This window comes from Phyllobates terribilis, unplaced genomic scaffold (genome assembly GCF_046119375.1).
Source record: "Phyllobates terribilis strain yellow unplaced genomic scaffold, ASM4611937v1 Scaffold_11__3_contigs__length_659146591, whole genome shotgun sequence".
NCBI classification, from domain to species: Eukaryota; Metazoa; Chordata; class Amphibia; order Anura; family Dendrobatidae; genus Phyllobates; species Phyllobates terribilis.
This window is the reverse complement of record NW_027362771.1, coordinates 199,347,150-199,370,363: the sequence shown is the minus strand read 5'-3', so window position 1 is coordinate 199,370,363 and position 23,214 is coordinate 199,347,150. Positions and strand designations below refer to the sequence as shown.

At 41.4% G+C, this 23,214-nt stretch overlaps 1 protein-coding gene across 1 annotated transcript in view; it reads right to left on the bottom strand.

Moving 5' to 3' along the window:
- PPP1R3A (protein phosphatase 1 regulatory subunit 3A) overlaps positions 1-23,214 on the bottom strand; it is a 203,910-nt gene that overhangs the window by 96,893 nt on the left and 83,803 nt on the right. The window contains exons 2-3 of the mRNA XM_073651950.1: positions 13,438-13,490; positions 13,206-13,327 (exon numbers count right to left, since the gene is read on the bottom strand). Coding sequence (XP_073508051.1) covers positions 13,206-13,327; positions 13,438-13,490 — 175 coding nt within the window. The remainder of the gene's footprint in view (positions 1-13,205; positions 13,328-13,437; positions 13,491-23,214) is intronic.

Below are 23,214 nucleotides of genomic sequence, written 5' to 3'. Positions count from 1 at the left end.
TCTGTGAATCCAGACGAGGAAATGATCTGCACTGATGCCCAGAATCTTTATGAGTCGGATCCAGGACCAGACGCAGAAGGTTCTGACCATAATGTAGACCCTCATTCCCAAACTGTAACTCCTGTTGGTGGAGACAATGAGGAAGACGATGATAAGACTCAAATACCTGATTGGAGCGACAACTTTAGTTTTTTGTCAGGGCAGGAACAGGTTGGCTCTGAGGACGACGGGTGTGATAACGCACAGGGTGATGATGATGAGGTCGGAGATCCCACTTACTGTCAACCCACAGTCAGCCAAGAGATGAGGTCAGCAGAGGAGGTGGAGGAAGATGCTAGTGACGACGAGGTCAGGTTGCGCCTTCCTGGACAGAGACGTAGTACTGGAAGCACGTCAACAACTGCATCCTCAAACACAACTCTGCCTCTCACCACAAGTCGTGGTGGCTCTTCAGGTCGCATGGGTGCTAAGCCTTGCATAGCCTGGGCATTTTTTCAGATCGATAAAGATGACCCAACTCGTGTTATCTGTAACATTTGTCAGCAAAAGCTAAGTAGAGGCCAAAAAATACATAGTTTGAGTACTTCATGCATGAACCGGCACATGGACATGAAGCATAAGTTGCAGTGGGAAGCTCAGTGTGCTACAATGCGGTCTAGCCGGCCGGGCCAACCACCGTCTGCCATATCTTGTGCATCCGCGGCCTCTTCATCCTCTGTGACTGGGGGGACAGCAGTCACACCTGTTTTGGGGCGCAGACCTGCCACCTCTTTACCCGCAACAGCCAGCGTGATTGGCAGGTCATCATTTTCTTTGGAGGTGGTAACACCAGCTGGTCTTGAGCGCTGTCCGACATCGATAGCACCACCTTTGGATCAAGGCAACCTAACATGTCCGCCTGCATCTTCCTCACAGACCGGCAGTTTGCCGGGGACACCCTTATCAACCCCGTCTAAGCACAATAGCCAGCCCTCGGTCCCTCAGATGTGGACAAGTAAAAGACCATTTCCTCCTAGCCATGAGAAAGCTAAGAGGTTGAATTTCACCATCTGCAAGCTCTTGGCTACAGAAATGCTGCCTTTCCGCCTGGTGGACACAGAGGATTTTCGAGACCTTATGTCCGTCGCAGTGCCCCAGTACCAGATGCCCAGTCGGCACTACTTCTCAAAGAAAGGTGTGCCTGCGCTCCACCAGCATGTCGCACACAACATCACCGCTTCTTTGAGAAACTCTGTGTGTGACAGGGTGCATTTCACCACAGACACTTGGACGAGTAGGCATGGACAGGGGCTTTACATGTCGCTGACTGGGCACTGGGTAACTATGGTGACAGCAGGACAAGGGGCTGCTGTCCAAGTCTTGCCGTCCCCACGAGTTGTGCGTCAATCCTCTTTATGTCATTTTTCCTCCACTGCTTCTGCCTCCTCAACCTCCTCTCGGTCTTCCACCTGCACCCAAAGCCTGTCTGGTCATGCCACAAGCTTTCTAACTGCGCAGAAGGGATCCTGCACACCTCCTTACTATGCTGGCAGTAGGGCTCAACGTCATCAGGCGGTTTTTACATTGAAATGTCTGGGAAATGTGAGTCACACAGCTGAGGAGTTGTGGTCAGCTCTGGAGAACCAATTTCATGAATGGTTGTCTCCACTGGACCTGAAACCAGGGAAGGCCGTGTGCGACAATGCTGCAAACCTGGGTGCGGCCCTTCGCCGGGGCAATGTCACACACGTGCCTTGTATGGCTCACGTGTTGAACCTGGTTGTCCAGCAATTTTTAGCCCACTATCCCAGACTAGATGGCCTTCTGCAGAGGGCACGGTCGCTGTGTGCTCACTTCCGCCGTTCGCATCCCGCAGCTCAGCGACTTACATCTCTACAGAAGTCGTTGGGCCTGCCACTTCACCGGCTAAAATGCGATGTGCCTACCCGGTGGAATTCAACTCTGCACATGTTGCAGCGACTGTGGCAGCACCGACAAGCCCTGGTGCAATACGTTCTGACGTATAGCCTGGGCCAACGAGATTCAGAGGTGGGGCAAATCACGCTGGAGGAGTGGTCTCAGATCAGGGACCTATGCACCCTTCTGCACAGTTTTGAAATGGCGACGAAGATGTTTAGTGCTGACGATGCCATTATCAGCATGACTATTCCGGTGATTTACATGCTGGAGCACATGTTAAACAGAATTCGGAGTCAGGTGGTGGCACAAGAGGAGGTGGAGGAAGTAGAGGAGGAGGAGTTGTATGCGGAAGGGCTAACATCTGCAAGGTCCAGACGGTCGGCAGCACCAGGGCGGCAGGCATGTGAGGGTGGGGGAGATGATTTTACCAGGGCGCATGGTAGCAGCCAAACTAGTGAGGAAGGTGCAGGAGCCCAGGAAGAAGTGGAGGACGAACTGATGGAAGACTCATCAGATGAGGGAGACCTTGATCACATTTCTGTTGTGCGAGGTTGGGGGGAGAGGACAGAGGAAGGAAGCATGATTGTTACCTCGCCACCAACACAACAGGGACTTGGTGCTCCTGGATGCGCAACACACATGAGTGCCTTCTTGCTGCACTACCTGCAACATGACCCTCGAATTGTGAGAATTAGAAATAATCCTGACTACTGGGTTGCCACACTGTTAGATCCCCGGTACAAAAGTAAATTTGCAGAAATTATTCCTGCCATAGAAAGGGATGCACGCATGCAGGAGTATCAGCAGAGACTGTTGCAGAATCTTACATGTGCTTTTCCACAAAATACCAGTGGTGCACGTAGTGAATCTCACAGTTCCAACTTGCCAACCGTGGGACCGTCAAGTGTTCAGCACTCAAACCGTAACAGAACCACAGTATCTGCTGGTAACATCAATTTTGCGGAATCATTTCACCACTTTTTTAGCCCATCCTTTGCAAGGCCACAGGAGACAAGAAGTCTGACACATAGTCAACGCCTAGAGACGATGGTACAGGAGTATCTCCAAGTAAACATTGAAGCCACGACTGTGTCACTGGACCCTTGCTCTTTTTGGGCTTCCAATCTGGATAAATGGCCGGAGCTAGCCACTTACGCCTTGGAGATCTTGTCATGCCCCGCAGCCAGCGTTCTGTCTGAACGTGTGTTCAGCGCTGCTGGTGGTGTGCTGACAGATAAGCGCACGCGGCTCTCCACTGATAATGTAGACAGACTCACGTTCATAAAGATGAACAAATCATGGATCCGAAACGACTTTTCTACCCCTGTGTCATCCTGGGGAGAGTAAAAGCTTGATGATTGGTTAAAATCACCCTACCAACCGTTTTAAGCTTTCAAATTACTAATCATGTTTATCTGTATCTTGACTGGAAAATAATTTGGGCTTTGTAGCAGTGTGCAGCACTGATCCTATTAGGCCATCTATAATAAGCTTCACCAGATTTAAAATTAAAAATAATTTTTAGCTGCATCTAGCCCGGAAAATAATTTTGGGGCTCCGAGATGCGCAAGACACATAAGTGCCTTCTTGCTGCACTACCTGCAGCATGACCCTCATATTGTCAGAATTCGAAGTAATCATGACTACTGGGTTGCCACACTCTTAGATCCCCCAAACTTTTCGATCAACCTTTTCATTTTAATAAAGACCAAAAAAATGGTCATTTTTGAAATTATAAGCATTAGCAGGTTGTTAGAAACTGAAATCAAACAGTTTTCAACTCAAAACTTTATTCTAGGTGATGTTACATTTTCACATAGGACCCCTTGTTCGAAAGGAGCTTCTGAACTCTCTCGTCCATTGAATTTGTCAGGTTTTGGATGGTTTCTGCTTCAATTGTTTTGCATGAGGACAGAATACCCTCCCAGAGCTGTTGCTTAGATGTGAACTGCCTCCCGCCATCATAGACACTCCTTTTAATGATGCTCCAAAGGTTCTGAATGGGGTAGAGGTCAGGGGAGCATGGGGGTCACACCATAAGTTTGTCCCCTTTTATGCCCATATCAGCCAGAGATGCAGATGTTTTATGTGCAGCATGAGATGGTGCATTATCATGCAGAAAAATGATCTTGCTGTGAAATACACGGTTCTTCTTCTTGAACCATGGCAGGAAGTGCTGTTTGAGAAAATCCACATACATTATGGAGTTCATCTTTAGCGCCTTCAGGGATCCTAAAGGGGCCGACAATCTCTCTCCCCATGATTCCAGCCCAAAACATTACTCCACCTCCTCCTTGTTGGCGCTGTAGCCGTGTTTGCGTGGGGTGTCCATCAACCAGCCATCCTCCACTCCATTCATCTGGACCATCGAGCGCTGCACGGCACTCATCCGTGAACAAAACAGTTTTGAAATCAGTCTTCATGTAATGTTTGGCCCACTGGAGCCGTTTCTGCTTGTGTGAAGTGGATAGAGGAGGTCGACAGGATGGCGTATGCACAGCTGCAAACCTCTGAAGGACCCTGCATCTTGTTGTTCGGGGGACGTTGGAGGCACAAGCAGCTTCAAAAACTTGTCTGCTGCTATGACAAGGCTTTTTTGCCGCTGCTCTTTCAACCTGACGTAATTGCCTGTAGGAAAGAGTCCTCAATTTGCCCTTATCAGCACGCACACGTGTGTACTGTGAATCAGCTACATACTTCTTGATTGCCAAGACACTTCATCCTGATCATCGCACAATGTTGATTGTAGTCATGCCTTGACCTAAACACTCCACAATTTGTTGCTTCTCAGCAGCCGACACATCCTTTTTCTTTCCCATTTTGGCAGAAAATGTAGGCTGCTTAATAATGTGAGAGAGCCTTCTTAAGTAGTCTTGCCTTTCATTGGACACACCTGCCAAACTAATTAGCACAGGTGTCTGCAATTGCTTACAGTGATATAAAGAGCCCTGACACACATCACCATCAATGAGTTTAACTGACAAACAAACAAATTCTTCCCTTATCACTCCTAAACACTTTTTGCATAATAATTTGGAACGCGGTGTACATGTGCTTTTCCACAAAACACCAGTGGTTCACGTAGTGAATCTTACAGTTCTAACTTGCCAACCGTGGTCTGTATGGAATTGTTCAATAAAGGGCCCAAAATTAAGATAACATAGATGGGAGAGGTCTCTATGAATAGGAATTCCTAAGTATTTGATACCCTGTGAGGGCCAGGCAAAGGGAAAGTTGGACTGGATGGAATCCTATATGGATTTAGGGAGGGAGACATCGAGGGCCTCAGACTTCGCTGCATTGATTTTAAAATTTTACCATGTAACAAAGTGATCTATTTCAGCCATAACAGCAGGGATGGATATATGTGATTGAGTGATATATACTAGGACATCATCAGCAAATAGAGAGCACTTGTACTCGGTGCCTCCCACCTCAATCCACCTAATATTGGGGTTATGGCGAATTGATGAGAGCAGGTGCTCCGTCACTAGGATGTATAAGAGAGGGGACAGAGGACATCCCTGCCTTGTCCCATTGGTGATTGTGAAAGGTGATGAAAATGTTCTGACGCACCCCCTGGGCCTTGGGACACCCGGAGCCGGACCCTTTTTGGTGGATGCTGGTGGTTGTAGTCTTCGTGGCGGCGATCCGGTTCCGTGGCTCAGGGCGGTCAAACCAGTGGCGGAACTATTTATGTGGTTTTGATGTTTAAATGTCCGACTACGCCACCCGTGGATTGCGGTCAGAGTGAACCGCCGCTACAGGGCAGACCGCTAAGGCTGGTGTTGTGGGTGCAGCAGAGCGTAGCATAACTCCCCACGGGAGGAGTATAGCCTCAGGGCAGTGTATGCGGAGGATGGGGGTGATGGTGCAGGGCAGCAGCAGTAATGACACGGAGTCAGTGATGCAGTTCAGGGCCTTTACTCACAGTTCTTATTATCCAGACCACGTCTGCAGGTAACGGCTGCCCACGTCGTACTGTGCTCACCAGGTGAGGGGCTCAGACAACTCCCAGATAACTTTGGAGCGCTTCACAGGACCCCCTTTGTGTGTCCTTTGTCTGGCCTTTCTTACCAACACTTCTGTCTGGCTGCCTCGGGCCTCCTCTTGGTAAACTTGGCGCCAGTTTCCCTGACCCTATGTGGTGCCTTCCTAGCGGGTGGAGCAAGGGGCTGCGCCACATAAAATGTCAGAGCCTCCGGTTTCTAGCTGAGGGTCGTTTCCTGCCTCCACTAGTTCGGGGACCGGTCTCCCCCTTTGGCCTGACCCCTCCACGCAGGTGGATTCGGGCGTGCGGTGGCGACTCGCCCGTCCGCACCCCTGGGATCCCTTCATTCCTCGTTCCTGGAGCCTTCTCCGCTCCTCTTCCTTCCTTCTCCCTCTTGCAGGCCTGGGCCTCTGTTACTAGGCCCGCCTCCGGAGCAGAGCTCATGCAGAGCCCCTGCTCCCTGCCACTTCTGCTCAGACTTCTCTGCACTGAACTAAGATGGTGCCCACCTTTTATACTCCCTTCTCAATGCACCCAGGAACTGCTTCCTCCCTGCTCCTGCACTGCAGGGTTCCCCTTCCTCAGTGTTCCCTCCCCCCACTCCAGCCAGGGACAGGGACTGTCGTGCCCATCTCAGGGGCATATTGGTCGCCCTGCCCCACGGCAATGTGGTGTAATGCATGCAGGTGTCGGGTCCTGATCCACACTCCATCCTTATCTGAGAGTGAGATATCACACCTCTGGGTGAGGTGCAATACGTCTGTAGCAACCGAGCCCTCGGTGCTACAGTTCCATTTATCTTCAGCCTAGGTGACGTATTGTGATACAGGGCCGTGATTTTGGCTATAAAAGGGTCCCCTAGACCCCTACCCCAAGCTTTTTAAGAGAATCATATATGGCGTGCCAGGAGACTCTATGGAATGCTTTCTCAGCATCCAACGAGAGTATCTACTTACAAATTTTTAACTGCATCTAGCCCAGGAAATACTTTGTGCCTAGTAGCAGTGTCTGCTAGTCAGCGGATTATCCCGGCTGTTAAGCAAGCTACACCACCTGTAGTTTGCACACTTAATTTTTTCAAAGGAAATGCTTCGGGACCACGGGATACTTAGTGAAGAGCATCAGGAGGCACCCCAAGGCATAGGGGCTGGGACTGGCACTAGGATGTCTTGCGGTAGACAGCCGAGCTCGATCCTTATAAAAGCTTTTTAACTGCAGCAGCTTTAGTGGACGCTACTGGAGCTGGAATTACGCGGCTGCTGGCATGAGACTTGCCCTCCAATAGATCCTTGTAAATGGATTTAAAGTGTATTCATTCAAATTAGAGGGACAATTTAAATTAAAAAGCTTAGAGCTGCCTCCACCACAGGGGGGCTCTCTCGACCCACCAGCGGACAGGCACCAGTATTGGGAGAGGGGGGCTGGCCGTCAGGGTTCACCGCGGCTCTGGCACAAACCCGGCGACACGCAGGTGGCACGGGCAGGAGCGGACTGGCCGTCTCGGCTTCTCACTTTTTGGATTTTAGAAGGGCATGACATGCCTATATCTGTGTCTCCCCCTCCTTTTACTCCTCCACCTCTTTTCTTTTCGCATGACTATATGTACTTGTCACTTTTCCATGTGTTAGTTGTGTCTTCTGAGCAGTTTGTCAGCTTTTGGACACCTTTGAAGGTGTTTTCTATGTGTTTCTATGTGTTTTTGTTTGCCTGCCATTGGTTTTAACGGTGTTCGAAGGTGTTCGACGAACAGTTCGACGAACAGTTCGGCGAACACACGGGTGTTCGACGAACCGAACCGAACTCGAACACTACGGGGGTGGCTCAACACTACTTATGAGAGACCTGGAGTAGTTTCCAAAAGAAGAGTGGTCCAAAATTCCAGTTGAGAGGTTTAAGAAGCTTGTTGATGGTTATAGGAAGTGATTGATTGCAGTTATTTATTCCAAAAGGTGTGCAACCAAGTATTAAGTTGAGGGTGCCAACAATTTTGTCCGGACCATTTTTGGGGTTTTTGTGTGAAATTATATCCAATTTGCCTTTTTTTACTCTGTTTTTTTGTCTTGTTCCAATATAAAATATGAAATAAACAAATGTATAACAAAACATATACAATTGCAATAATTTTCTGGGAGAAATATTTAATTTTCTGGAACAATTTTAAGGGTGACAACATTTTCGGCCATGACTGTATATTGTATGTTCTTAGCGAATTCTTATATTTGTTAACTGAATTAAATACATTACAATCATGTTATTGTATTAGCTCATTTTTCTGTATGTTTTTTATCAGCAATACCTATTTTAAGACAATCATGTGATATTGGCATAATAATACACATTAACTCTACCTTATTTGTATGGCTGTTTTAATATATTTAATACTTTACAGATGTCCATGAATATCACAGCTGATTCCATATTGCTGCTTTTGCCAATGTGTTGCCTTAATTTTAGGAAGTTTTGCAAACTACAATTTTTTTCTTTCTTTCTTTTTTTATTTTTTTCCGTTAGCTATTGTTGGTATTCTGTATGGAGTTAGTTAATTTTGTCATTCCTATGGAAAGCCTCCAATCATTCAGGTATTTTTTCCCTTCAAATGTCAGAACCATCATTTCGATCTCAACTTTATGCATACGTAGTGTATATTGATAGCTTCTTTCAAATCAATTAAAAAAGGCTCAGTGTCCCCATACTTCTCCATGCAATTTTTATGTGGAAGCCCACTACAACTTATCGTGCTAGTATGTTTTCTGGAAACTCTCAGCCAACTATAAATAGCAAACTATCACTCAAAGAAAAGTGAGAGTGTTAATGTATCTGCAAATTCTGTTTTAATGACCTTCTGCCAACTAGTACTCAAATGCATTTGAGCTTTTCAGTGATGCCAACTGTCAGGATTTAACAGTGAAATGCCTGTGTTTTTTTATATTCATAACTGACATTTGCATGATCTCGGTAATTATATGCAAATCTTACAATTTCTTCTTTTTCTAACATAAGGTTCATGCTACTTGTCAACTGCTCAGCTGTCTAGTGAGCTAATGCCTGTGGGTTTCAACCATGCTAGATGGCTGTATTTCAAGGTCTTATACTGCTTCATTGTTTAAGTCATTAAAGTGTTGGAAGTACAAATCTAAATTACAAATATCTAAAGAATATACCTCTAGAAAATCAAATGAGATGGTCAAAATTTGCTTTATTACCTTATCTGAACCATTTATGCTACAGAAAATGTACTGATAACTTGCGTTGGCAAAGTAATGTGACACGGTGTACATGATTGTCATTTGTGTTAAATCTAATTTTTTGATTCAGGTGAAATGGAGGTAAAAATTGATTATATCACATCTGATTTTATTACAAATTAAAATAGATATCACAAGTGTTGGTGATCTGTGGTGCATTAAAAACGATCATGGTAGTAATAATTATAAAAGAAGTTGCTTGTGGAAGTAACAAAATACTAAGGAAAGAAAAATACGGTGAACAAAAACAAGGTGTATGCTAATAATAATGAACATATTTCCATTGCTTGATTCATTAGGTACAAAAACCTTTGGAAAATATTAATTCAGACAGGTAGAAAAATTTCATAGGAAATAATTATAACATTTATACAGTAGCACAGAGAAATTCATGGAGTGTAGGAAAAAGCTGTCCTTCAACCTCTTTGACCTATAGAAATGGACACATAATCATAATAATTACAGAACAATAGCTCTATAATAAAGTTATGCTGTATATTATTGAACATGATGTCAATTATGCTCGTATCCTAATGGCTACATGTGTGTCAATTATTTTTTATAATATTTACACCATTTTTTATTATTTTTATTCCATTCTAAGAATAGGCATTGCTTTGGGCTAATTTAGACTGCAAGAACGATATGAAAAAAGTGACATATACTGGAAGAGAAAAAAAAACGTGGTAAATTAAATAAAGTTTATATCTTAGAAATAATAATAGAAACATTAAATATAAATTCTAACACTAGTGAACCTCAATTTATTCTTAATGTTTAATCTTTAATCATTTCCAACAGAACAGTCAGTAGTTGAACTTCTTTTGTTTAGGTGAATAAGATTTACTTTTTCAATAATTAATAAGAAAAAAACAAGCAAACAAATGTCATGATACCCCAATTGTAGTTTATCTATAGTTAAAGAGCAATGGAACTACTACAAAATGAACTATTAGCACCATCAACCTCTATGATAATGATTTAGCTTAATAAACGTAATAATTAGGTTTTGTTCTAGATTTATTAAAAAAATGTAAGTAAAATTGTATATTTATTTACAAAATCTATTCTTCTGCCAACCAGAGTTTAGTGAAGTTATTCATTCTATGCACAAATACAACCAATTTGGTAAGTAAAGAAAGTACACCTATGAAACTCTCTCCTGTCAGCATCCTGCAGTCTGGCAAGTAATTTATTTTTGCCAGAAATAAAACAATCGTGGATAAGATCTGGCTCTATACATCAGAATTTGCATTATGTGTATGCAGCAAATATGGCTTCAAAATAATAAATCCATATAATGACAAAATACTGATGAGGCAAAATTTAACCGATTTGCTCATCCCTACCTAAAAAAATAAAATAGTTATTTTATAATATTATTTTGTCTAAAAAAGTCTGCGTATTGCCTCACTATGACTGTATCACACACAATGGCAAGAAATAAAAGTATTTGGAAATGAAACATTGATTCTTCTCTGATGAAATTAACATTTGTCAGGTTAGTACATGTTAGGCAGGTGCAAATTTGGAATATACAATTTTGCATGGAACAACATATTTTGAAACTCATTAAATACTGTTTTGTTTCTCTACAATAGATGGGCAGTAATGGAAAAACTGCAAAATTTGATTTGTTTCCATTTCCCTAGAGAAGAACTTACTATAACCGAACCATACTCCCCTTCAACTTAAGCTGAAAATGGCTACATATTACAGTTATTCATACGTCACTGTCTTAAATGTAAAGAATACTGCTAAGGAATAAGGAAAACATGCATGTCTCTGAGACACTAAGGAAAACAATTTAAATGTTTTTCCCTATATTTATTGAAACATCTTAGTGAACAATTTAACCTATAATTTCCATAATCTGTATTTTCGTATTTAACCCTTGTGTGTCACAGTAAGTGTGCTTCCTGCATAGAGAGAGAGGAAAGCCTTATATTTTTATTTTTAAAGCCAAAATAAAAATTTCCATAATCCTGAAATTTAAACACAACAGCCTGCCTCACAAAGTATGTGTGATGTAAAAAATGTAGTTTTTTGTATACTTGCAAGTCCAATATTAGACCTGTAAATGGCACCCAAATACTGCTGTTGGTTACCACTGGTTACATCTGTTTCTCTCGAACCAGATATGTTGAGGTCACATGGACATTAATAAGGCTATGTTTGCATTAAAGAGCTTAAAATGGGTTCAATACCGTTCAAGTAGAAGTCAGAGTGTAATATGAGTATTTTCTGGTCAGGTAGAGGATTTTCAGCAATTTTGGGAAAATTCAGTAAGGCTGGTGAATTTGATTCTCAAAAGAACCCCTCAAACTCTAGTAATATTTGATCCTTTTTACCAGCATCTGAAAATGAACATTAGCGAGCAAATGGTACACATTAGATGGTTGGTCATTCTCACCAGAATTGGCAGATTCAGCCAACATTAATCTAATGTTTATGGTCACTAAACTAAGGATTAAGGTGAAGTTATGTGTTTGTTTTTTCTATACCCCAAAATGTTTTGCTCCTTCTTTTCTTTTTCTTTTTTTTTGGGATGGGAGGAGCGTGAGGGTGAAAGGGGTATGAGGTGTGAGGGAGAGGGCACATTTGGGACACTTTTTTTGGAGGTGGGGGCCTTTTACGTGTCACATTTTTCGTTTATCTTTCTTATGCTTTGCTCTATTTATTAATTAATAAATTAATTTATTTGATAACTTATCTGTATATACAGACAGGTAAAGAAGGCACAAGTCATGTCTTCTCTGCATGCTTCCAAACCCTATGTGAACAGGCAATTCCTTTTCACATTACTGATGTCACAGGGTTCCCTAACGAGAGTGTGAATATAGGTAAAGTGTTTCTGTATTTGGGAACACTGTTTTCAATATGCACACTTTTTAGAGACAGACTAAATGTTTTTCTTTCCTGTTAGAGTGCAGAATATAAGTGTCAGCGTGACACCCGAAATTTGCTGATAGTGCTGATGTCGGACACAGTGCATGCATTAACAATCTTGTGGAATAGGGATTATATCATAAGTCCATTAAATTCAGGCTGTGAGGGTAAAGTGATTAATATTGGGATATTGTATGTAACAACATTGCTTCATTGTGTTGTACACACTCTACTATATTGCATGTATTTTTGCTAATTTTATTGGCTAAAATGTGTACAGTTTCTATAGTTCTCAAAACAATAACTTTTTTTTCATTATACAATATTTAATTATATACAGTCTATATGGTTGTATTTATTTCTTTTGCATTGCAAGATCATATTCCCCATTAATCTATCTATCTATCTATCTATCTATCTATCTAGCTATCTATCTATCTATCTATTTCTACTGGATAGGTTTGAATTATTTAATGCTAATTCTCATTTCTACATTATTTGTGTGGTATTTCTTAAGCAGCATTTTACCTTTCTGAAAATACAATACAATCTAAATGTAGAACAGAGCAACCATTCATGCCCAGAGCACAGGCTGCTATGGATTCTCTGCTGGGTGAAGAGGAGAGTAGGAGGACATGTGTTCCTACTATAATCAACCTTTGCAAGCGCTCTTTTTGAAACCCATAATAAAGGTCTTTTGTAGCATGCACTATACAATAAAAGGAAATAAGCTAATTTTACGTTAGTTTCCCTTTAACATTTCAGTCACTAGTACTGAAAAACAGCAAAATAGAATAAATATAAACGGTAATTAACAAAGAATTGAACCAAAATATGAGCTGAAGCGAAAAACACAATTATCCCCAGTGTGAATAAAAATATAAAGTGAACAATAGATCCATTTCCTATTAAACATGATAAAAAAGAAGAATATATTTAAACGTGCATATTCTAGCCCACACAATAAAGCCAATGCTTTGTAAAGATGTAAAAAGAATCCAAGTGTACAAAATGAAATGACAATGAAATACCTTTCCAACAAAGAATGGAATGCAGTAAAAAGCATACTATCTTTATCTTTTCAAAACTACATGTATATGAAAGAAAAGTAAATTACCCCAATTTGTTAGAATTAAAACAAGAACATTGACAGATTCAATATCCCCCCAAAAAAGACTTACAAACAATTGCACATCACTTTCGTCCTCATTGTTCTTTTCTTTACTTTTATCTTCTGTTACTTCATCATTGTTGTCTTCAGAAAAATCATCATGTGAGCAAATTATTCTGGGAATATATTTCTCTGGAACAGAAAGATATTTTTAAAGAATGATTTAAGTTAAAAAGACAAAGAACATATTAAAGCTTGTTATGTGATTGGTATTGAGGTGAAATATTTCATTCATATAGTACCTGTTGCTTCAGGATTTTCTCCCTCAAATTCATCCAAATCTTCATTTTCTTTGCTATACGAAAACAGATGAACAGCCATTAATGAAAATCTATAAACCTAATCCATGTTTATGCAGATGAATAAATATTTATTGATATTAATATGTTTGTTCTTTGTGCCTAATGTATATGTAATTATAAAAATGTGATTCATGTAATCATCAATGACGTATAAACCTTTCAAGAGATTGTGTAGAATTAGAAAATGCTAAATCTTCTGATAGCTAGAAACAGTAGCTAAATGTTGTCTGTGGGCATTTTTCTCATTTGCCTTATAAATGATTTTCAAACAATGCGTGTCATATCCAGCATTCCCCAAAAGTAGGCTGGACTAGAGATGAGCAGATCTTTTTCAATTCAAATTCACCAAATTTGCTGAATATTCCTCAAAAAATGGATTTGCAGCTAATAAATTCATAAGAATCTCCATACAGGAAAGCTTAGGAAGGGGGAAAGCTATGGGAAAGGAGAGAGAGAGAGAACCACTGATCATAAGAGCTTACACTTTACAGGCAAAAAAAAGAGAGGACCTCACTGACCATAAGAACCTACCCTCTGCAAGACAGAGAGCACACCACTGACCACAGGAGCTTACACTCTACAGAAGAGAGAGCGAGCACTCCACTGACCGTAAGAGCTTACATTCTGCATGAGTGAGAGAGGACCCCACTGACACTCTACAGGAGAGAGTAAATTGAAACACCAGAAGCAGGGCCGGGATCAGCACTTGGCGCACCCGGGCAAATGCCGGGGCCCTGAGCAGACGGGGGGGTCCACTCGCGGTCGGGCACACCGCTGGGCTATGGGCGGAGGAGAACGGTGCCAGCGCCCACCCTTCTCCCCCGCTTTCTCAGGGCCCCGGCAGCCGGATACTTATCTCTCCCCGTGCCTCAGCAGATCCCCTGTCTTCCTGCTGTGCGCTCCCAGTGACGTCTCAGGTGAGAGGGTGCGGTGACGTCTTTCCACCGCGCCCTCCCCTGAGCCATCACAGGCAGCGCAGAGCGGGAAGACACCGGTGACGCCGGAGTCCGGACCTGAGCAGCGGCAGCAGGTGAGGAGGAGTGAGATGAGTATTTTATTTATTTATTTTTTTATGCATGGAGGCATGGGGCATTATATGGGGAGGTGACATCCTGCGTGGGGCATTATATGGGGGGGAAAGGGACATCATGCATGGGGCATTATATGGGGGGGAGAAGTGACATCCTGCATGGGGCATTATATGGGGGGGAAAGGGACATCCTGCATGGGGCATTATATGGGGGGGAGTGACATCCTGCATGGAGCATTATATGGGGGGTGACATCCTGCATGGGGCATTATATGGGGGGAAAGGGACATCCTGCATAGGGCATTATATGGGGGGGAGAAGTGACATGCTGCATGGGGCATTATATGGGGGGGAAGGGACATCTTGCATAGGGCATTATATGAGGGGGTGGCATCTTGCATGGGGCATTATATGGGGGTGACATCCTGCATGGGGCATTATATGGGGGGGTGACATCCTGCATGGGACATTATATGGGGGGGAATGATATCCTGCATTGGGCATTATATGGGGGCGTGACATCCTGCATGGGGCATTATATGGGGGGTGACATCTTGCATGGGGAATTATATGGGGGGTGACATCCTGCATGGGGCATTATATGGGGGGTGACATCCTGCATGGGGCATTATATGGGGGGAGTGACATCCTGCATGGGGCATTATATGAGGGGTGACATCCGGCATGAGGCATTATATAGGGGGGAAGGGACATCCTGCATAGGGCATTATATGGGGGGGAGAAGTGACATCCTGCATGGGGCATTATATGGGGGTGACATCCTGCATAGGGTATTATAAGGAGGGGACAGCCTGAATGGGGCATTATAAGGGGGGAACAGCCTGCATAGGGCATTATGTGGGGAACAGCCTGCATGGAGCATTATATGGGGGCCAGTATCCTGTATGGAGCGTTATAAGGGGACCAGTATCCTGTACGGAGCGTTTTATGGGGGCCAGTATTCTGTATGGAGTGTTATATGGGAGCCAGTATTCCGTATGGAGTGTTATATGGGGGCCAGTATTCTGCATGGAGCATTTTATGGGGGCCAGTATACTGTGTGGAGCGATTCGCCAGTTTCTGAGCTATTGTGGAATTTACAATAGATATCACTCATGTAATGTAAGAAGTGAAATGTTTGCATTGTACTATACCTATATTTCTCTGCTGTATCTGTGCATCATGAATAGTGGTATGTGTTAAAGGGGCCCACTGAGACTCTATCGCCCGGGGCCCAGAAAAACCTGGAGCCGGCCCTGACCAGAAGTGCAATTTTTGGGGCACTGCAACATTGCAATAAAATGCAATAAAAGTCAATCAAAACATTGTATCTACCCCAAAATGGTATCAGTAAAATGTCAGCTCAGTGCGCAAAAAAAAGCCCTCATCCAACACTATATCCCAAAAATGTATACTGTTACAGGTCAACACAGAACAGGGTTTTTTAATTTTTATGAATCCCCGAATATTTTTTCACCACTTAAATAAAAAAAAATTATACATGTTTGGTATCTCCAAAGTATTGACCTGGGGAATCATATTGACACATTGCCGCATGAGAAAAGTCAGTTTTACTGTGTAGTGAACATGTTAAATAAACCCATCCCCCCAAACTTTTGAAAGTGCACTTTTTTTTTGCAATTTCAACGTACTTGGAATTTTGTTCTCGCTTTCCAGCGCATCACATGATAAAATAAATTATGTCATTCTTAAGTACAACTTGTCCCACAGAAAACAAGCCCTTATAAGGCTATATTGAAGTAAAAATAAAAAAGTTATGGCTCTTGGAATAGGGGGAGAAAAAAATGAAAATGAAAAAAAAAACAAAAACGGAAAATTGCCCGGGGTGAAGGAGTTAAAAACAGCTATTTTCATGCCTAAGTGTGTTAATTTGTTAAAATACTTTTTAGGCAACTTCATTTTGGTAATAATTTAATATTAGACATGTACACATGCCATCTAAATACAGTGGCCAGTTGCAGGTACTTGCTTTTGGGACATGATTCTACCTAGGCCTTCTGGTTCCACCTTATTTTTTAACCCCTTCATGACTTTTGACATATCTATACGTAATGGTTAGATAGAGGATCACAACTGCTGGATGTATTGGTACATCATGGCGATCGTGCCCACACCACCCCAAGCTGTTTAACCAACTAAATGCAGCAGTCGATATCCATCACAACATTTAGGAGGCTGGGAGAGGGAGGGGGCTCCTTCTTTTGTCCAATCGGCAACCTTGATCGTCGTCATCGATCAAGGTCATCATGATGACCCCCGGGTCTGCCAGCTACAGTAAGCCTGTTAAACCATGCTGAGAGCATGGTACAAGAGGTTTCTGCCAGTGAAACACTGATATGTATAAACATTGCAATGCTGGTGCAGTGCAATGCATTGTACCAGTGATCAAAGAAATTAAAGTCCCATAGATGTACTAAGTAAAAAAGTTTAAAAAAATTGTAAAAATGTATATTTTTTAAATCACAAAATAAAAAAATGAAAAAAATATTATAGCCATAAATACATACAGGTGCATCTCACTAAATTAGAATATCATTGAAAAGTGAATTTATTTCAGTTCTTCAATACAAAAAGTGAAACTCATATATTATATAGAGTCATTACAAACAGAGTGATCTATTTCAAGTGTTTATTTCTGTTAATGTTGATGATTATGGCTTACATCTAATGAAAACACAAAAGTCAATATCTCAGTAAATTAAAATAATTAACAGAAAACACCTGCAAAGGCTTCCTAAATGTGCCACGCAGCATTGATGCAGTAATTGATGCAAAAGGAGCCCCGACCCAGTATTGAGTGCATTTACTGAACATACATTTCAGTAGGTCAACATTTTCAGATGTTGTTCTAAAGTATTCTAATTTACTGAGATAATGACTTTCGTGTTTTCATTGGCTATAAGCCATAATCATCAACATTAACAGAAATAAACACTTGAAATAGATCACTCTGTAAAGACTCTATAAAATATATGAGTTTCACTTTTTGTATTGAAAAACTGAAATAAATTAACTTTTTGATGATATTCTAATTTAGTGAGATGCACCTGTGTTTATATGTTAAAAAAAATAAACAAAGTACACATATTTGGTATTGCCGCTTCTGGAAAAACCTGATCTATGAAACTGTCACTAATTAACCTCTTCAGTGAACAAGGTAAAAAAAGAAATAAAAAACTAGGCAAAAAACTACTTTTTCATCATACCACCGAATAAAAAAAAGGAATAAAACGCGATCAAAAAGACGAATGTAAATAAAAATGGTATCACTGAAAAACGACATCTTGCCTCGCAAAAACAAGCCGCCATTCAATTTTTTTTCATTAAAATAGTTTTTATTGTGAAAAAGTAACAAAACATAAAAAAGTTACATAAATGGGGTATCGCTGAAATCGTACTGACCCAAAGAATAAAGCTGTATTATCAAATTTACAATATGGTGAATGGCATAAAAAAGATCCAAAAACAATTCCTGAATTGCTGGTTTTTGTTCATTCTGCCTACCAAAAATAGGAATAGAAAATGATCAAAAAATGTTATGCTCCCAAAAATGGTACCAATAAAAAGTCAACTCGTCCTGCAAAAATCAAGCCGTCCTGTTGGCATAAATCTAGAATAATTCTAGCTCTCAAAATATGGCAATGCAAAAACTTGCTTTGCAAAAAAAAACATGTTTTAGTTTGTAATAGTTGCCAAACATAATAAACTGATATAAATCTGGTATCGCTGTGCACTCACCCGAAGAATAAAGTTGTCTAATCACTTATACCGCAGGAGCAAAGGCATACAAAATAAATACAACAAATTCTTGACTTGCTGTTGATTTATTCATTCTGTGTGCATAAAAGTTTTGTGCACTTCTGAAAAGAAGGACACCACTGAACAGAGGTCAGACAGAGTCCAGAGTAACTCTGCTGCCTCATTATAGTAAATGTATCCCTCAGGGGTTTCACCAGAATCACATCATTAAGAGATTTAGATGGAAACCCCGATTTAAGTTCTCAGTGGAGAGCACAGGATAAAAGTGATCCAAAATGTTATTTAAAATGTTCCCAACCGAAGCTTCAACTCAATCCACAAAAAAAGCAAGTCCCTACTCAGGTCTGTCATCTATTAACAAAAATATAGGGGGCTTCCATGTTAGAGATAATTTAAAGGCTCTGGAAAAGTGAAATGGCTTCCTTTAAAAGAAATTCAGCAAATTCCGCACTTAGAAATCCAAATGCCCCCTTCCCCTGCCTTCTGAGCCCCAGTGCGCCTAAACCACATTTAGAGTCCACATAGTTGGCATTTCCCCAGTAAAGAGAGCCAGCTTAATTTATGGGTGCTTGTCACCAGAAGTACGAGCAATACGTAATGTACTGGGCACTACAACGTATATGCACTACAAAGGCAGTTTTGCAATTTTCGCTCAGCAATATACACTACTGCTTGTTTCTGGAAAACACCAACGTAGTGAGATCATCACTACACCTGTAGATAAATTTCCAAATGGGTATATTTTCAAAATAGAGTCACTTGAGGGGGAATTCTGCTCTTCTAGCACTTAGGGGCTCTGTATAAGGTGTCCGCAGGCTATTCTATTAAAATATGTGATCCAGGAATGAGATATTGCTACGTCCCTCCCAAGTCATATGGCTCAGGCGGGAGCTCGGGTCTCCGCCCTGCATGTTTGGCGCTCTTTACAGAGCCAATGAACATGCAGGGATTGCCAGCCAGTCACTGTAATGCCGCAGCCATGTTGGTTGTGGGCATTACATTGATTGACTGGCCGCACAGCGTCACCTCGAGTATTTAAAACCGGGCGCCGCCATCTTGGACACAGACGGCTGGGATCAGACAGTGTAGAGACAGCGCTGCTGATTTAGGGAGAGATATATACTGCAAAATAGTTAGTGTAGGGTCTGTAAAGGCTGCCAGATCAAACAAACAGTCCTTCTCAGGACTAATATCCGTCCCAGATATCAGGCAGGCAGTCTGTACAGGAGACGCAGTGGTTATACCAGCAAACGCTGCATTACAGTCCTGTGTGCTCCTGTTGCTGAAATTGCTGGACTTAGCTCCAGGTCTCGGGGGCCAGGAAAAATCCTTTTTTTTCATCTAAATCCTCTTTTTTTTTTCTCCTTCACACTGTACAAATACACATCTTATTAACCTTCTGGTGTCGTCCCCCCCCGCAAAAAGAAAAAATGTGTCTCTGATTTTTCAGACACAAATATATCTATTGAAAATACCAAGCAATGTGAACTGAGGTCTAAGATGGTAGACATGCAAGAATTAGGAGCATGTTCACACTAGCAAAAAGAAGCAAAACCTGCAAAAGACAAAAGACAAAAATATATCTCATACCCTACCATCATTATATATAAATGTAAAGCAAAGTTGCATAATAAATATAGGGTACTTAGTGAACTACTTTTGATCAAAAAAAGTATACAAGCCGTCCCACCAGCGGCAAGGTGACCCTAAATTGGGACGGTACCTATACTGCCTATATTAAAAACCTTACTGTATATCAAAGTTGAAGCAATGCATATAAAAGGGTAGACAAATAGGACCAGGTCCCAACTCCAGACCACCCAGGCCCGTGGTAAGCTACATATATACCAGTCAGCTCAACAAAAGGGAATGCCACACCCTTAAATTGCACAGAATGCAAACAAGATAAAAAACCAAGCAATGTGAACTGAGGTCTAAGATGGTAGACATGCAAGAATTAGGAGCATGTTCACACTAGCAAAAAGAAGCAAAACCTGCAAAAGACAAAAGACAAAAATATATCTCATACCCTACCATCATTATATATAAATGTAAAGCAAAGTTGCATAATAAATATAGGGTACTTAGTGAACTACTTTTGATCAAAAAAAGTATACAAGCCGTCCCACCAGCGGCAAGGTGACCCTAAATTGGGACGGTACCTATACTGCCTATATTAAAAACCTTACTGTATATCAAAGTTGAAGCAATGCATATAAAAGGGTAGACAAATAGGACCGGGTCCCAACTCCAGACCACCCAGGCCCGTGGTAAGCTACATATATACCAGTCAGCTCAACAAAAGGGAATGCCACACCCTTAAATTGCACAGAATGCAAACAAGATAAAAAACCAAGCAATGTGAACTGAGGTCTAAGATGGTAGACATGCAAGAATTAGGAGCATGTTCACACTAGCAAAAAGAAGCAAAACCTGCAAAAGACAAAAGACAAAAATATATCTCATACCCTACCATCATTATATATAAATGTAAAGCAAAGTTGCATAATAAATATAGGGTACTTAGTGAACTACTTTTGATCAAAAAATGTATACAAGCCGTCCCACCAGCGGCAAGGTGACCCTAAATTGGGACGGTACCTATACTGCCTATATTAAAAACCTTACTGTATATCAAAGTTGAAGCAATGCATATAAAAGGGTAGACAAATAGGACCGGGTCCCAACTCCAGACCACCCAGGCCCGTGGTAAGCTACATATATACCAGTCAGCTCAACAAAAGGGAATGCCACACCCTTAAATTGCACAGAATGCAAACAAGATAAAAAACCAAGCAATGTGAACTGAGGTCTAAGATGGTAGACATGCAAGAATTAGGAGCATGTTCACACTAGCAAAAAGAAGCAAAACCTGCAAAAGACAAAAGACAAAAATATATCTCATACCCTACCATCATTATATATAAATGTAAAGCAAAGTTGCATAATAAATATAGGGTACTTAGTGAACTACTTTTGATCAAAAAAAGTATACAAGCCGTCCCACCAGCGGCAAGGTGACCCTAAATTGGGACGGTACCTATACTGCCTATATTAAAAACCTTACTGTATATCAAAGTTGAAGCAATGCATATAAAAGGGTAGACAAATAGGACCGGGTCCCAACTCCAGACCACCCAGGCCCGTGGTAAGCTACATATATACCAGTCAGCTCAACAAAAGGGAATGCCACACCCTTAAATTGCACAGAATGCAAACAAGATAAAAAACCAAGCAATGTGAACTGAGGTCTAAGATGGTAGACATGCAAGAATTAGGAGCATGTTCACACTAGCAAAAAGAAGCAAAACCTGCAAAAGACAAAAGACAAAAATATATCTCATACCCTACCATCATTATATATAAATGTAAAGCAAAGTTGCATAATAAATATAGGGTACTTAGTGAACTACTTTTGATCAAAAAAAGTATACAAGCCGTCCCACCAGCGGCAAGGTGACCCTAAATTGGGACGGTACCTATACTGCCTATATTAAAAACCTTACTGTATATCAAAGTTGAAGCAATGCATATAAAAGGGTAGACAAATAGGACCGGGTCCCAACTCCAGACCACCCAGGCCCGTGGTAAGCTACATATATACCAGTCAGCTCAACAAAAGGGAATGCCACACCCTTAAATTGCACAGAATGCAAACAAGATAAAAAACCAAGCAATGTGAACTGAGGTCTAAGATGGTAGACATGCAAGATTTAGGAGCATGTTCACACTAGCAAAAAGAAGCAAAACCTGCAAAAGACAAAAGACAAAAATATATCTCATACCCTACCATCATTATATATAAATGTAAAGCAAAGTTGCATAATAAATATAGGGTACTTAGTGAACTACTTTTGATCAAAAAAAGTATACAAGCCGTCCCACCAGCGGCAAGGTGACCCTAAATTGGGACGGTACCTATACTGCCTATATTAAAAACCTTACTGTATATCAAAGTTGAAGCAATGCATATAAAAGGGTAGACAAATAGGACCGGGTCCCAACTCCAGACCACCCAGGCCCGTGGTAAGCTACATATATACCAGTCAGCTCAACAAAAGGGAATGCCACACCCTTAAATTGCACAGAATGCAAACAAGATAAAAAACCAAGCAATGTGAACTGAGGTCTAAGATGGTAGACATGCAAGAATTAGGAGCATGTTCACACTAGCAAAAAGAAGCAAAACCTGCAAAAGACAAAAGACAAAAATATATCTCATACCCTACCATCATTATATATAAATGTAAAGCAAAGTTGCATAATAAATATAGGGTACTTAGTGAACTACTTTTGATCAAAAAAAGTATACAAGCCGTCCCACCAGCGGCAAGGTGACCCTAAATTGGGACGGTACCTATACTGCCTATATTAAAAACCTTACTGTATATCAAAGTTGAAGCAATGCATATAAAAGGGTAGACAAATAGGACCGGGTCCCAACTCCAGACCACCCAGGCCCGTGGTAAGCTACATATATACCAGTCAGCTCAACAAAAGGGAATGCCACACCCTTAAATTGCACAGAATGCAAACAAGATAAAAAACCAAGCAATGTGAACTGAGGTCTAAGATGGTAGACATGCAAGAATTAGGAGCATGTTCACACTAGCAAAAAGAAGCAAAACCTGCAAAAGACAAAAGACAAAAATATATAGTCTGGTGTAGGCCAGAGAAACAGAAGTGTGGTTTTGCAGTTCCACGGTTCAAACCTCTGTATTATCCACTTTTGGGCCCTTTGTATCTAAAAAAACCCAGTTTGAGTGTGTCGCTCACTGTTCAGCCGTAAATATATATCTTTAAAAAAGTCTGGTATACACCAGTAAATTATAACTGTGGTTTTGCTGTTCCATGGTAAAAAAATCTCTATTATCCTGCTTTTGGCATTTTTTGCTGCAAAAAAAAAA